This window comes from Dipteris shenzhenensis, chromosome 3 (genome assembly GCF_047967505.1).
Source record: "Dipteris shenzhenensis isolate YYH24624 ecotype China chromosome 3, Dip_SZ_1.0, whole genome shotgun sequence".
Classification (NCBI taxonomy): Eukaryota; Viridiplantae; Streptophyta; class Polypodiopsida; order Gleicheniales; family Dipteridaceae; genus Dipteris; species Dipteris shenzhenensis.
Window position 1 is genome coordinate 58334180 of NC_141598.1, and position 16487 is coordinate 58350666.

General features: G+C 42.3%; 1 protein-coding gene across 2 annotated transcripts in view; it reads left to right on the forward strand.

The window, feature by feature from the left end:
• LOC147904074 (sodium/calcium exchanger NCL2-like) overlaps window positions 1-16487 on the forward strand; it is a 64691-nt gene that overhangs the window by 37854 nt on the left and 10350 nt on the right. For both annotated transcript variants that reach the window (XM_087370399.1, XM_087370404.1), the window contains exons 4-6: window positions 14935-15086; window positions 15263-15506; window positions 15662-15976. In XM_087370399.1, coding sequence (XP_087226525.1) covers window positions 14935-15086; window positions 15263-15506; window positions 15662-15976 — 711 coding nt within the window. The remainder of the gene's footprint in view (window positions 1-14934; window positions 15087-15262; window positions 15507-15661; window positions 15977-16487) is intronic.

Sequence of the window (16487 nt, forward strand, 5' to 3'; positions counted from 1 at the left end):
GTCAATGGCGATACTATTTAGGAATATCCTTTGATATGCCTTCTATAAAATTGGACAAATCTCAAGAATGATCGCAACGTGGTCAGACTTTGAGGGATTGGTGAAGCTAGTATCGCAGCCACTTTCTTTGGATCCATTTCTACCCCCTGTGGAGTAATTATGAATCTTAAATATTCAAGCCTAACCATACACAGTATAGTTTTCTTTTTATTTACATAAAGACTTACTTTCCTCAAAGTATTGAACACTGTTCTTAAGTGTTCACGATGCTCAGTAATACTTTTACTGAATATTAGGATATCGTTAATAAAATGTACTACGAACTTTCCGATACACGGACGTAGTAAATTGTTCATAAGCATGACGAATGTAGCCGGAGCATTGGTAAGTCCGAAGGGCATTATCAAAAACTCATATTGACCAAACGTGCTTCTAAATGCGGTTTTATGTATATCCTCGGCTCTAATCCGGATCTGATGGTAGCCACACTTAAGATCTATCTTGTTGAAAACCACGGCTCCATGTAATCCATCTAGCAAATCATCAATGCGAGCCATCGGATACCTGTGCTTAGCAGTGATATTATTCAATGCTCTGTAATCTATACAGAGGCGAAACGTATCATCCTTTTTCTTCTTTAATATCACTGGCGAAGCAAAAGGTGAGAAACTTGGTTGAATCTGTCCCAACTTGAGGTATTCTTCCAGTTGTCTACGCACTCCGCCTCTTCAGTAAAACTCATTCTATAGGGAGGTTTATTTACAGGTTCTGCTCCCGGAATCAGTTCAATCTTATGCTGAACATTCAGCACTGGAGGTAATTCATAAGGTAGTTCATCCCTTAAACATTCAGAGAACTCCTATGTTATAAGATTAGCCAGCTTGGCCATCTCACCACTTTGCGTAACATCAATGCTAGCCAAAGAATCATCAACCGGCTCTACCGATGCTGTGCAAAGGATTAAAAACTCTTCTTGAGCTTTTCGGATTTCCATCACGGAAACCAATGGTCCCTGAGGTATATCTTTTTGACCTCGCAAGACATAAAGCATATCATTCATCTTGAATTGATATACGTGCTTTTTTTAATCAATGGCTGGATTCTTCTTAGAATGCCACGCCATACCCAGGGCTATATCTGCATAAGCAAGCTTGGTCATTTCAAAATCAAGCGTCTCAGCATAGTCTTGAATCCGAAGCTCCAACTGGATAACCCTTTGGTCCCATACTTCAGTTGAACTTCCATCTGCCATCCTGACCGTATACGCATAGTCAGATGGACCTGTCTTTAATTTCAGCCTCTTCACGAGCTTGGAGTTAATCACATTGTGAGTTGACGCCGAGTCAAATAACACAATGACATCATGATTGGCTACTTGTCCTTTCATTTTAATTAACTCCGTATCATTAAAGGTTGTATATCCCATTGCTACGGGCTTAGATAGGATGTTATCAGGTGCACTTGTCACTAGCTTAGCAACAGACACACATAACAAACAAGGTACTAACCTCTGAGAAGATCCCGCTAGCTGAATCTGCATCTCTTTTGCTCTTGGACTTCCCTCCATCTCCACGTCGCATTCTGAGATCACCATCTCAGCCATTCAACGATCTTTGTTACGTGGACAATCCTTTCACTGATGAGGCTGAAGGCAACCAAAACATAAGCCTTCTCTCCTCGCTTTTTTCCTTTGTTCTGGGTTTAAGGGAGACTTAGACCAAGCCCGGGCTGCCATTGGGGTTACTTTTCTTTTCACTCCAATGGTGGTACTTGATTTAGGAGTTTCAGCCGGTTTCGCCTGCTTGGCTTGACCACTCGGCTGAGAACCACTCCCTCTAATCCATTTCTTCTTAAACCCAGATTTCTTCGGATACCCATACTGGGTTCCGACCTGTGCAAACCCACTTGGCTTGCTGCCCTTGGCATCTTCATAGTTCAGGGCTATGGCTATATACGAGCTGAGTGCTCCATGAATAGGAAAGGAACCATGAGACCATGATTCGTCACGTGAAGGAGAGGGTGGCTGTGGCGAGTTTAGTGGCTGCTGGAGAGGTCAACAGTCATATTGGAAGAGAGCTTTTGAATATGAGCGTCTCTATTGGTTAGCTGGGTGACGGCTGGTAGGAGTGGACGAGCGAGAGAATGAGATTGTCATGTGGGGAGAAGTCGTAAGAGATTCAGGTTGGAGCTGATCCAAGCAGAGAGGAGCGATCAAGCAATGAATTCACACTAAGAGATAGGAGTAGTCCCAAGGGAACTGGACGCTCCCTGGTTGAATGGTGATGGTCGGCTGATCATTGCTGAAGGATGTAGTTCATCGTTTATTTCTGATAGACAGAAGTGGAAGGTTTGTGGATGTGGCTTGGATCGCGTGTGTTCACGGAGGACTGATCAATGGGAGAGTATTCATTTATGACTTTTCTTTTGACGTGATGAGAAAGATATGATAAGTCTTTTGATCGTGGCCAGCTTGTGGGTTGACATCTTGAAGAGTCATGAGTTGTTGAGAGAACCTTCAGCATAATTTGCAATTTACTCGTTGGTTTTGGAGCTGCATAAGCATCTGTGTGCAGAGGTGTAACTCCTCTTTGACGTGTGTGGGCTATCTAGATATTGGCTGGTGTGAAAAGAGGAACCAAATACTAGCATTTGTGGTTGACTAGGCTACGGATAGAAATGGACATATAGCCTTCATGTGGGCTGTGGGCTCGAAGCTTTTTGAAGATGACTATTCTTTGAGTTGTTAAGCGAAGTTTCAGGTCTGAAGTTTACTTGTCTTAGGCTATGTAGTTTTTGGGTTCTCTTTAGAGTTTGTGTGATCCATTTTCAGTCAGTTTGTGGGAAGTTACTTCGAGTCTTGTTCCTGGATACATGCTCTGGAGCCAGGTGCATAAGCTCATCACTTGGAGCCCACATTGTTTGTGATCCTACTTGTCCTGGTTTCAGTTGTGTTTCATAAGTACTTTTTTGAGGTTGAATATGATTCTGTCCTTGGAGTTGGACTTAGAGATACTCGGAGTTCTTTTTTATGATTTCGAGATTGGGGTATTGTTTAGTGAGGTTCATGGAATTTATTGGTCGTTGCTTCTACAAGTAATAGAAGAATGGGAAGGAATAACTCTGATAGATGAGGAGGATCTCCTTGAATGTGTCTTGCATCTAGAGTTTTGTGAGGAAGACTTCATGCAAATGGGCATTGAATCTCTTGAAAAAGAACTGATAGTCTTCTGAGCTTATCTTTCACCTTTTTTTTTCACTCTCTCTATCTTTCCCCTTTCTTTTATCATCTTTTGGCGATCTTGCTGGGGACCTTGTGTGCTTGAATTGAGATTGGAGTGTATTCAAGACAAGCGAGGCCCATAAGTATGGCACATGAGTTTCCCAGATTTCATGGGCTACCCACTGAGGACTCTGAAAAGTTCTTGGAAGGGATGAAATTTACTGCATTCATTAAGGATAGGAGTACTCCAAGAGTGTTGCTGCAAATCCTGTCCTTTTGCCTGGTGGGGGAAGCTAGAACATGGTTGCAAGATTTTGTGGCTAATTTCAATATTGATGGTAACAGAAGAGCCCCATATTATGCTGAAGTGAAGGCTGCTTTTTTGGCTCGTTTCCCCTGTGTCAGGGGTGCTTATGGTTTGTGGAGAGAGCTGTGTGCTTCACAACAGCAAGCTGATCAAACAGTGGATGAGTATTTGGGGAAGTTCATAGTGCTTTGGAATAGATGGCTGTCTGCTTTGATGGTTGAGGTGCTTCCGAGGGTGTGGAGAGAGCTGTGTGCTTTACAACAGCAAGCTGATCAAACAGTGGATGAGTATTTGGGGAAGTTCATAGTGCTTTGGAATAGATGGCTGTTTGCTTTGATGGTTGAGGTGCTTCCGAGGGTAATTAAGAGAGACCGATTTATAGCAGGATTGTGGTTTAATCTCAGGGTAAAAGTGGAATGCAAGGAGCTGGCTACCTTCGAGGATGCAGTGAGGGTTGCCAAAGAAAAGGAAAGTATAAGAGGTTGGTTCAGTTGGGTTTGAGTATGCTTGCAATGCCGTGTCTTCAGAGGACGCACCATCTGTGGTGGGGGAATTGCCAAAGTTCGAGCCTAAGAAAGAGCATAGTATGAAAACAAAGATTCATGACATGTCCGAAATGATGAAAAGCCTTAGTTTAAATTTGATGAATGGAAGAGGAAGAGGTAGAGTCATGCATGGCTCAGCTTCAACGGAAGCGTCCACTTCTGGTACGACTAGTCGTGGTCAAAGAATATTTGCACCGAGAGTGTGCAATGCTTCAATTGTGGTGAATGGGGACACTACAGTTCCCTCTGTGACAAACCTCTTCGTAAGGGTGGTGAGATGTATACTTTGCCAACTGTGTTGTGGCCAATCGTAATGATGATTTTGGTGTTGAATTTAAAAATACTGGGCAGCCAAGTACTAGCCGTGTTACCAAAGCAATTGCAGAAGAGAAAAGGCAAGGATAAGGTTGTGAGTCTTTTGGGATTGGAGGAAGACAAAGGGGTGGTCATGCCATTAGGGAAGAGAGATCGCAACGATGAGGCAAAACCAAGTGCTAAAAGAGAGGAACATACAGAGGAGACAATTACATACTCAGGAAGGAAGAAAAGAGGTCCGAGGAAGAAGTATAAAGTGCATGATTATCCTAAGGGTGGACAGTAGGAATATGATTTGTTGGGTGATCTTTTCAAATGGAAAGCTGAACTTGCCTATGGGCAGCTTGTTAGTCTTTGTCCTAAGTTCAAGAAAGAATGGAGATGAGTAGTAAATCCAGGGAAGAAGAGTCTCATCATGAAGTTGGGAGGAAGGTTTGCAGTATATTTGAGCCTATTGATATCTCATGTGGTGGATGGATGGCATAAAGGTGTGGGATTAGGTGAGGTGTAGATTGACGGAGGAGCACAGATATGCGTGATAACTCAATCTTGTGTAGAGAAGTTGGGTCTATATGTTAAAACTCCTAACTTTCGGATTTGTATGGAAAATCTTGCAAGGGTTAAGTGTTTGGGTGTAGTGAATGATCTGGAAGTGGAAGTGTTTCATGTTCCAATAAGGTGGATTGCCATGTGATGCTAGTTGGACTTGGGGCTTTTCCTTTGATCTTAGGAAGGCCATGGTTGTAGAAAGTTAAGCTTGTAGAAGATTGAGGCAAAGCAATAATCTCTGTGCAGACTGCTTCAGGTAAGAAGATGAGGTTTGACATGATTAGTAGGGCATCACTTTCTGATTCAAGGAGAGGAAGAGAGTGAAACCCTTGATGAACAAAGTAGTAGTTTTGCTGAGGAGAGTAGCTCTTCCACAATAAGTGAGGAGGCTGATGTGGCTTTTGTTGAGTTAGATGATTGACAGTTTGATAAGAAGGTGATAGTAGTAGTGAATGAGATGGAATAAGAAGACAGGTGTGAGTCATGGAGAAATTTATGGAGTCTAGAAATCCTCAAGAATCATTGTGGGAGTTAACAGAGAAAACACTCAATCCAGATCTTATCGTGTGAAACGAACCTATTCTATATCTCTCTCCTGGTCAAACTCAATCACGGGTGATGGCATCTCGTATTTCCACCCAGCCAACTTCGTGGATCGCATATTTCGTCTGATACGTAAAAAAAAATATTTCGTCTGATACGTAAATTTTTTTTGTCTCTCATGCCTATCCACAAAACCCACAACTCCCTAGATGGTTCCCTCTGCCACATGTCATCATTTTAGCCCCTATTCTTGGTGCATCATTTACTCCTCTCTTGGGGCACATTTAAACCATTTGCCCCTTGGCATTATTGCACATTTAGGTGCACCTAGGCCTTAGCACTCAGAACCACCTAGTCAATGCCATTACACCCTCACCTAGGACCTTGGCAGTTACTTCTCTTGACTATTTTATTTATGCACATTAAATATTACAGAAGTTGGTCATCTAAGAGAAAATGCCCACCGATCTTTCCGAGGTCATGCTATCTCGGCTAGAGCATAACATTCCTTCCCCCTTCAAGCATCAGTGTCCTCGATGATGAAATCTGGGAACACTCTCCGTAACTAGTATATGGATTCCCAGGTGGCTTCCGATAGAGGTAGACCATGCCATGCAACCAACACCGTGGGGATCTTCCAATTGCGCACTTGCATTGTTCCTCGGTCCAGGATTCTTGTTGGTTTGCGTCTTGCATTATGCTCTATCTCCTGAAACAAAACAACACCTTCGATTAGTGAGTCACCAGCATAGCAAAAACATGAAACACTGGATGCACCTTACACCCCGGTGGTAATTCTAATTTATAGGCTACCTTGCCTATTCTTTTAAGAATTAACCATGGCCCACAATATCGAGGTGATAACTTAGCGCACTCTCCTGAAGTTAACGACTTCGAGTGCGAAGGAATTCTGAGAAAAAATTTTTCTCCTTTTTAAAATACTCTTATAGACCGGTTTTCATCCGCATACACCTTGGCTCTATCCATAGCCTGACGGATATTAGCTCTCGCAAGTGCTAGCATCTCCTGCATCTGAACTGCAAAGTTCGTCGCACTAGGCACTTTCTGAGGTACTCCAACTATAGTTGGATTTGCTGGTCTATAACCATAGTTCAGCTCAAATGGACTGAACCTACTAGAGGAATGTTTCCTATCATTGTAGGTAAACTCCAACAATGGCAACCACTTGTCCCATGTATGTTGCCTCAATGATACATATGCCCTCAGCATATCCTCTAAAGTCTGGTTGACTCTCTCCGTCTGACCATCCGTCTCATGATGATCCCCACTACTCATTCCCAACTCAGTCCTTAGTGTCTCAAAAACCGCGGTCCAAAAATGACCGGTAAATCTAAAATCTGTCTGGCACTATGGATCTAGGCAATCCATGCAGACGAAATATATGTCTAATAAACAAATCCGTCACTTGCGGGGCACTAACGGACTCTCTAGTCAAAATGAAGTGAGCCATCTTGGTTAGACGATCAACCACCACAAGGGTAGAATCATACCCTCCTTGTGTTGTAGGCAGCCCTACAATAAAGTCCATGGAAATGCTCTCCCACTTTCTTAGTGGTATCTCCAAGGGTTGTAAAAGTCGGGGTGGCTTCATCCGCTCGGCCTTGCTTACGTGACACAAGAAACACCGTGTCACATATTCATGAATATGCTTTTTCATCTTTGGCCAAAAGAAATCTCGCTTTACGAGATCATATGTCTTCTCGACTCTCTTCGGATCCATTTCTACCCCCTGTGGACTCTTCTGCATTTCCGTGTCGCATTCAGATATTATCATATTGGCCGTGCGACGGTCTTTATTTAGTGGACAATCTTTCCACTGATGTCGTTGAAGGCAGTCGAAGCACAATCCTTCTTTTCTAGCTTTCTCTTTTTGTTCAGGGGTCAACGAGGACTTTGACCAAGCTCGGGCTGCCATTGGAGTTATTTTCCTTTTCACCCCAACAGTGGTACTTGTTTTTGCTGGTCCCTCAACCGGCTTCACCTGCTTGGTTTGGCCACTTGGCTGCGAGACACTTGCCTTTGAAGTCCATTTCCTCTGAAATCCCCCTTTTCTCGGGTACTCATACTGAGTCCTTGCCTGCACAAATCCACTAGATCTGCCTCTGGCATCCTCATAGTTCAGGGCTACTACAATAGATTCATCTAATGTAGTCACATATTTAGCCCGAACTTCCATTTTAATCTTGTCGTTCAGTCCATAGATATAGTCTTTCAACTGAACCGACGTAGGGAGAGGGTCTGTTATCTTCATAACACATTCCTTGAACTTGTCAGTGTACTCTGCCACCGACAGATTCCTCTGACGAAGGTTTCTATAAGCATCCCAAGCTCGGGACTCTTCGTCAGGTGGAAGAAAGTGTTTCTTAAATTCAGCTTTAAACCCTTTCCAGGTGGTAGGGGCAACTTGATCTTTCTGTTGCTTTATCCACCATTTATCCGCTGCCTCAATAAACAGGTGAGTGGCCTCACGGATTTTCTTTAGATCAGATCTGATTTCACAAATGGCGAAGGCTTCTTCCCACTTGTGTAACCAAACCTCGATCACATCAGAACTGCGCTCGGTCATTTGACCAGCATACTTCTCCGGTCTATAGTTGGCAATAACAGGCACCTTGACCTTCGCACGCTTTGATGAGTGTATACTGGGCTCTAGCTCTGCTGGAGCTTTGCCCCTATCAATTCTAGATGGCCTAGCCGACAAGGCTTGCACTATCTCCCTAATCTCATTCTGACCAACATTCACTTGAAGCTGCTGGTTCATGATTTGCTGTAAAGCATCTTGTAATACCGAAATCCTACCCACTAGAGTAGGTATTGTGTGATGGGACATTTGTTGTGTAGACCGTGCTCTAGATTCACTAGGATTCACCTTGGAATCTTGTCCTTCTGTCTCCATAGTTTCAAAAGGAAAAATAAGTTAAAAAAAAAAAAATTAGATTCCTCTTTTTGTTATACGGAATAATCAACGGCAGCCTCTGCTGTATAGGAAGAAATCGCCTGCAATCTAGAAACTAAAACTTGATATGGAAGAAAAGAAGTTCCGCTCCCTGGAGTAGTTCGTCGAAGACGGCGCTGGTTATGAACCACAGGTGCAAGTCACGGTGCTTCGAGGTCTTCCGGCCTGTGTAAAACGGGAATGTCTGTTTTTTTTTTCGTCTGCTATTACGTAGGTTATCGCCCCACTCCACCTTCGCTTGACTCCACGCGGGCGCACGTCGATGCTCAGCAAAACCTTACGTCGTCAGCCCACCAGGGAGGTCCAGGCCTGCAACTTGTTTCCTGACAGAATACCTGTAAGCTTAGCTTCTGGCATAACCACTATCCCGCAAAGCTGTCCATCAAGGGTGCACCATACTATCGCAACACGTCGCCAATCTGCTCCGCTAACTTTCCCCCTCAACTCGAACTCAGTCACCGCGAAGGTCTTCGTCACGGGCAGCCAACTGTCACGCCGCACTTCATCAACTGCCTCACGGGATTCCCCGCTCCAGCAATGGCTCAGAAACGGGAAGGTTAGCAATACGCCTTCCTTCCGTCATAGACCACGGGCAGTGCCAAAAGTTTCGTCAAACACCCAGATCGTCTCTCTAATCCTTGCCTTGAGCTCTGATACCAATTGAAACGAACCTATTCTATATCTCTCTCCTGGTCAAACTCAATCACGGGTGATGACATCTCGTATTTCTACCCAGCCAACTTCGTGGATTGCATATTTCGTCTGATACGTAAATTTTTTTTGTCTCTCATGCCTATCCACAAAACCCACAACTCCCTAGATGGTTCCCTCTGCCACATGTCATCATTTTAGTCCCTATTCTTGGTGCACCATTTACCCCTCTCTAGTCAATGCCATTACACCCTCACCTAGGACCTTGGCAGTTACTTCTCTTGACCATTTTATTTACGCACATTAAATATTACAAAAGTCGGTCATCTAAGAGAAAATGCCCACCGATCTTTCCGAGGTCATGCTATCTCGGCTAGAGCATAACATCGTGGAGGAGAGGGAGGTTTACTGTAGAATGCTGAGGAAGTACCCTGATTTGTTTATCACCTCATATGAAGAGATACGAGGTTTAGAAGAAAGCCTTTGACGATCGACTTGAAAGAGAATGCTAAGCCTGTGTTCCAAAAAATGAGGAAGTTGAGTTCAGAGCAGGAGGAGGTGTTGAAAGAGAAAGTGAGTAAAGTGAGTAAATTGCTTAAGGCTGGAATCATTTGTCCTGTAGTTTATTCGGACTGGGCAAGTTCTGTTGTAATTGTGCCAAAGGGTGAGAGCAAATGGAGAGTTTGTGTAGATTTCAAGCCTTTAAATGCAGTGACTAAGAGCAATCACTATGCTTTACCTGATGTTGATGAAATACTGGATAGAGTGTCAGGACATGAGATGTATAGTATATGGGATGGATTTTCTGAGTATTCTCAGATCTTTATTGCTCCTGAAGACAACTTTCGAACTCTGTGGCGATGTTATTGTTATAAGCAAATGGATTTTGGGCAGAAAAATTGACCTTCACATTATCGGGTAAATATTGATGAGATTTTGGCTTCATTTTTGGATAAATTCTACAGGGCGTTTATAGATGGTATATGTGTGCACAGCCACAAGAAGTATCATTTTGAGAAGCTAGATCAAGTTTTTCAGAAGATCGATGGGAGTGGAGGGCAATTAAATCCTCGGAAGTGCTTTTTGGCAAGGTCTAGTATCAAATTACTTGGTCATATGATGTCTGAAAATGGAATTGAATCAGACCCAAAAAAGATTAAGGCTTTGGTGTTGTTGTCTCCACTCGTGGACCTCAAGCAGTTGCATACCTTCCTATAGAAGGTAAAGTATTTATCCCGTTTCATACCCATGCTGTCTCAAGTGTTGTATCCACTACAGCAAGCAATAAAGAAGATACCTTTGCAGTGGTCTGAAGAGTGTGGAGAAGTATTTGAAGAGGTGAAGGGGATATTGGGAATGGTGTCAAGTGTAAAGTATCTTTTATATGGAGACAGAATCAACAAGAAAGTTTTAACGTCATAAAATAAAATGTGGTCTCATGACCGGTGTTAAGAATAGTTGATTTTCAGAAATCGTTTTTCATAGAAACCGATGCAAGTGGCATTGCGGTAGGAGTAGTTCTATTGCAAGAGAAAAGTTCAATAGTCTTTGAAAGCAAGAAGCTTTCTCCAAACTCAACGGAGTTAATCAACTCATGAATCAGAGTTGTATGCCCTTGTCCATGCTTTGAAAACATGGAGACATTATTTGTATGGTTCAGAGTTCTATGTTGATGTTGATTATGTTTTCAACCTTGTGAGTGACTATCATGAGATTGAAACTGCACTATGTTGTGTTTTTAGAGGATGAGTTTGGGAATGTTCTTGGATTCATCTAGGTATAGCTTTTGCCGTATTAGCGGACATGCAAATTTCACCTTGTGAAGTTTTCGTCCAAGTTGTGGCTTGCTGGTATTGTGATAATTCTTTCTATCTTAAATGGTGCGTTGCCCTATCAGCTAGATTTAGATTTAGATGCTCGTTGGGGAGAGACTAAAATGAAAATGTTTAGAATTCACAAGCAGTTGTAGCTTGAATGAAGAGATTTTGGACTACCTTTTGATTAGCCTTCTCCTTTAGTGCTAGCCTTCATCATGACTGAGTTTGCCCTTCACCTTCGGAGTGCCGACAGAAACTCAGTTTGAAGACTTTGTATAAATGGATGCTCAAGTATGTGTGGGTGTGTGGATTTGTATGTGTGAGAGCATATTTTTATACTATGGTCTACACCCACTGTTGGGCGCTGATGACGTCAGTGGGGATGTCATAGTAGCTAGTCCGTGCTATGCATGATGGAGTTTATGGTTTTCAACCTTGTGAGTGACTATCATGAGATTGAAACTGCACTATGTTGTGTTTTTAGAGGATGAGTTTGGGAATGTTCATGGATTCATCTAGGTATATTGATTATGTTACTCTATAACATTTTTGTAAACAACTTGACTTGAGAACCCACCAAGCTAGGTTGGTTGAACTCATGCAAGAATTTAATATGATGATTCGGTACCGAAGAGAGAAGGAAAATAAAGTTGCTGATGCGTTGTCACGCATTATGCATAATATGAGTTTTACGGTATTAGAGAGTGCTCTGATGGCCGAGATTAGAAAAACTCAAAAGGTGGATGAGTTCGTCGAGAGTCTTTGCCCTAAGGATTATGTGCTTAAACCTGGAGAAAAAGACGATCTGGCATTGAGAAAAATGTAAACTTATATTAGATATACTATGGCGGATGGTGTATTGAAACGAAATGGCAAGGTAGTAGTACCTAATCAGAATGATCTCAAGCATAGAGTCATTTAACAGTGCCATGATAGCCCATGTGCGGGACATCTAGGAGTCAAGAGGACGTATGATCTCGTGAAACGGGATTCCTTTTGGCCAACAAAGAAACGCGTTGTTTTTTGTGTCAAGTGAGCAATGTAGAGCAGGCAAAGCCACTTGGACTTTTACAACTCTTGGAAATACAACTAGGTAGGTGAGAGAGCATTTCTATGGACTTTATAGTTGAGTTGCCTACGTCACGAGGTGAATATGATTCTATCCTTGTAGTGGTTGATTGTCTTACTAAGATGGCTTACTTCATTCCGACTAGGGAGTCTGTTAGTGTCCCACAAGTAGCGGTTTTGTTTATTAAACATATATTTCTTATGCATGGATTACTCAGATTCATAGTGTCAGACAAGGAAATTAAATTTACGAGTCATTTTTGGACTAAGATACTAAGGATTGAGTTGGGAATATGAGTAGTGGGGATCATCCTGAAATAGATGGTCAGACAAAAATAGTCAATCAGACTTTAGAAGATATGCTTAGAGGATATGTGTCATTGAGGCAACATTCGTGGGACAAGTGTTTTCCATTATTAGAATTTGCCTACAATGATAGAAAACATTCCTCTATAGGAATGAGTCCGTCCGAGCCGAACTATGATTATAGACTAGCAAATCCCACTACGGTTCGAATAACTCAGAAAGTGCCTAGCGCCGCGAACTGTGGTTTAGATGCGGGAGATGCTAGTACTTGTGCGAGCTAACATCCGCCAAGCTATGGATAGAGCTAAGGCGTATGTGGATGATAGGTCCGCTAGAGAATTTGAGAAAGAAGAAAAAGTTTTTCTCAGATTTCTTCACACTCTAAGTCTTCGACTGCAACAAGAGAGTGTCGTAAGTAATCACCTCGATATTGTGGACCGTGGTTAATTCTTAAAAGAATAGGCATGGTAGCCTATAAATTAGAATTACCACAGGATTGTAAAGTGCACCAGTGTTTCATGTTTCTCGTTTAAAGAAGTTTTTGCACCCAGGTGACTCACTAATCGAGGGTGTTGTCTTATTTCAGGGGATAGAGGATAATGCAAGGCGCAAACCAATAGGAATCCTAGATCGAGTAACAATGCAAGTACGCAATTGGAAGATAGTCACGGTGTTGGTTGCATAGCTTGGTCTACCTCTATCTAAGAATAGTTGAGAATCCTTGTACACATCAACATTCTCAGATTTTATCATCGAGGATGTTGATACCTGAAGAGGGAAGCAATGTTATGCTCAAGCCAAGATATTTTAACCTCGGAAAGGTCGGTGGACATTTTCTTTTAGAGGACCAACTATGTCAAGGTCCTTCAAGTATATGGTTAGAGGAACCAATGTCAAGGTCCTTGGTGAGGGCGTATTTTATTTATTGCACTTCAAGTATATGGTTAAACGAATCAATTTCAAGGTCCTTGGTGAGGGCGAATTGACATTGACTAGATGCTTCTAAAGGTAAGGAATCTAGGGGCATTAAATGATGTAATTATCAAGGGGCAAATAGAATTTAATGGTACTCCAAGAGAAAGAAAGAAAGAAATCTTATTAGAGTCTTCGGAAGACCGATGGGTTATGAGACTGAAAGAAAACCTGATACAAACCACAATAAGGGTGGAGCTACTAAACGAGCATCATCACTCGTGCTGAGTCCTAAGTCTGATCATACATAGTCAAATACATGTGGGTGTGACAATGAAAAGGAAAAAGACTGGAGCGGAGCTGAATCCTCCGTATGTCATGTTGCCTTGGCTAGTGCGTAGCCGGTGATGGGACGTTGGCCTCTGTCAAGGGGTGCAGTGTGTCTCGGTCTTTTGGAGGAGGCTTGACTCAAGACGAGAGCCATCGTGACTCCTGTGGGACATGTCCCGGGTTTAAATAGTGATGGGAGGTCCCTCAGAGTGATCTGTGTGTCCCTCGATGCTTCGTGTGTCGTGCTACGGTCGTCGGGTCGGGGTCTCTATCATGTCTGTGGCTAGAGACTGGATGATCGATATCACTCGAGAGGGTAGACCCTAGAATTGTGAGACGTGGCTTGTGGAATCATATAGGGACTTGTGGGCTTTGTGTACAGCATGTAGGGTGGAAAAAACGTGAGAGATGTTTATACGTGGGCTTGTTGTCATAGAGGTTGGCTAGGAGGAACAATTGAGTGTCATTGCTTGTGAATTTTGAGGAATAGTTACATTGTGCGTATCAGGTTGAAGAAAGCACAATTTGATTCTTTCTACACATGCTTTGTCTATGGAATGCTTTGTATGTTCTAAGGTCTTGAGTCCAGCATTAATAAAAGCCCTCACTAGATATGTTTACCACTTCACATTTAGCCAAAGAAGCACTTCTTCACTATTGAAGAGCTGTGGAAAGGTCCTCACCATTCTAGTATGGTCACGTTCACATGTCTGCTCCATAGTATTTACTCTATATTTTCGGCTCCCTCTCTTTGCCTTCGTTTTTGTTTGTCATAGAACTCTAGTGTCCATTTAGTTTTGTGGCGAGTTACGTGCATATGGCTTGGTAGACAAACACAACGTTTCATATAGAACTTCAAATGTTTATGTCTGGTGCTTAGAATGAATTGTCTTGTGAGCTATTGAATATATTTCATATTTACATCTTCTGACTATAGTCTAAGGTGTGTCATTGAAAAGGACGGGCTCTCTTAGAAGGAATGCCTCTTAGAAGGACGGGCTCTTTCTAGGCTCTCTTAGAAGGAATGCCTCTATTGTCTATCATATCACCTTTGATTCCCACTTTGGGAGGAATTGAATGGGTAAAAGAAAGAGTAAAGAAGTAAGAAGCATAAAAAAGGTCCCTATGAAATATACTTAGGGAAAGTCCATACCATGAATTGAAGGGATTTGAGTCTGGCATAGTGTATACGGTGACAAAATTTCACACAACTATTTATGGAGACGCATATGTGGCAGGACTGCATGTGAAATTACTGTAGTGGCCTTTCACAGTAGTAGTATTTTGTTTCGTATACTCTCTGAAATGGCTTTCCATTTTTACTAACTCATATAATTTTATATCAATTTGGCAGTCCTGACAACTTTCTAATGTTTGTCTTTTATGTTTTTCAGATCTTCACACCATGGATACAAGAAAGGCGGAAAATAATAGCACAGAAGATGGTTTATAAGGCTCTTGCTTTAGAGAAGTTTGACAAGCATAGTAGTCTCATAGGAAAACTTCTAGATGCTTCTGGAAATCTTGATAAAAAAGTTGCTAAGAGGTGGGGTAGACCCTTCTAAAATTCATTTAGAGTAAAAATTTTAATGTTGCGCTAAGCATGTTGAAACATTTTATTTCAGACCCTTGCTATGCTGTTGCTCTTTCAATTTAGCATGCCATCAAGCTTTGGCTACTTCTGTGAGGAGCTGACGTAGTCGATTGGGCTATTTGATGCAGCTTGTTTGAGAAAATTGACTTGAACAAAGATGGTGTTGTAACAAAGAAGGAACTTCAAGTGATGCTGGCTGTCACCATGTCACATGGTAGGGTAAACGAAGACCAGATACTTCAAGTGATGGCCGACTTCGATGTGGACTCAAATGAGGAAATCTCGTCGGACGAATTTCTAAAGGGGATGGAAAAATATTGCAGAGAACTTAAACTCAAATCCCAACAGTCTATTGCAGAACAGAGAAAGAATGTGAGTTAATCTTTTGCATTTAATGTACAAACTTTGTGATTAATGAAGTCCTGTCTTATCTGTAGATCTCACAAATCGTATGAGACGGCTTTTATTTGTTGGCAGTATTTATCGGCAGCTAGTGTGTCTAAGTTAGTGGAATTCTGATGCATTAGGCTGAGAGCTATCTTGAAGGACTGATGCAAGTTGGAAATGATGAGGAAGAGGAGGAAGGAGAAAAAGTTCCACTGACAAAGGCACAAGTTATTCGAAAAGCAGTATTACTGCTGCTTGGAGGCACAATTTTGGCTGCTGTTTTCGCAGATCCATTGGTTGATGCTGTGAACGATTTCTCAAGTGCCACACACATTTCTTCCTTCTTCATCTCTTTTGTACTTCTTCCTTTAGCTTCAAATTCAAGTGAAGGAGTATCATCCATTTTGTTTTCTTCTCGTAAGAAGAAAGAGAATATGTCATTGACCTACTCTCAGGTATGCAAGAAAGGGTGATGCTTATATTAATTGACCTTTATATTCTCTTTAATGCTTCCATATGGTTGTATGCTTATGTGCTAGTTTAAGCAAAATGTTTTCAAGCTGAGTGCCCTTTCAGTGTGTGTGTGTGTGTGTGTGTGTGTTAGAGAGAGCGATGGAGAGCTTTAAAGCCCCCGCAGCCTTGGTCGACCCCCGTCCCCCTCTTCTGCCTCTCTTTTGATCCACTGGTTTGGATTACCCTCAAAGCGCTGCCTGTGTCTCTTCTTCAGCATCTGCCAACTCTTGCAGCGCTTCTAGGGAGGCCTCTCCTTGTTTCAAGACCGGAGATTTTGCAGGCTACCCGTGATGTTTGACTCTGTATCTTATGGGATATGATGCAACCTGTGCCATCTACTCTGGATCTTGATTTGGGCTTTGCTGATCCGATGCGCATCAGGCTACATTTTGCTTCTTTTCCTACAGCCTGTTATTGGTGTTATCAGGTTGGTCATTTTGCACGTGCCTGCCC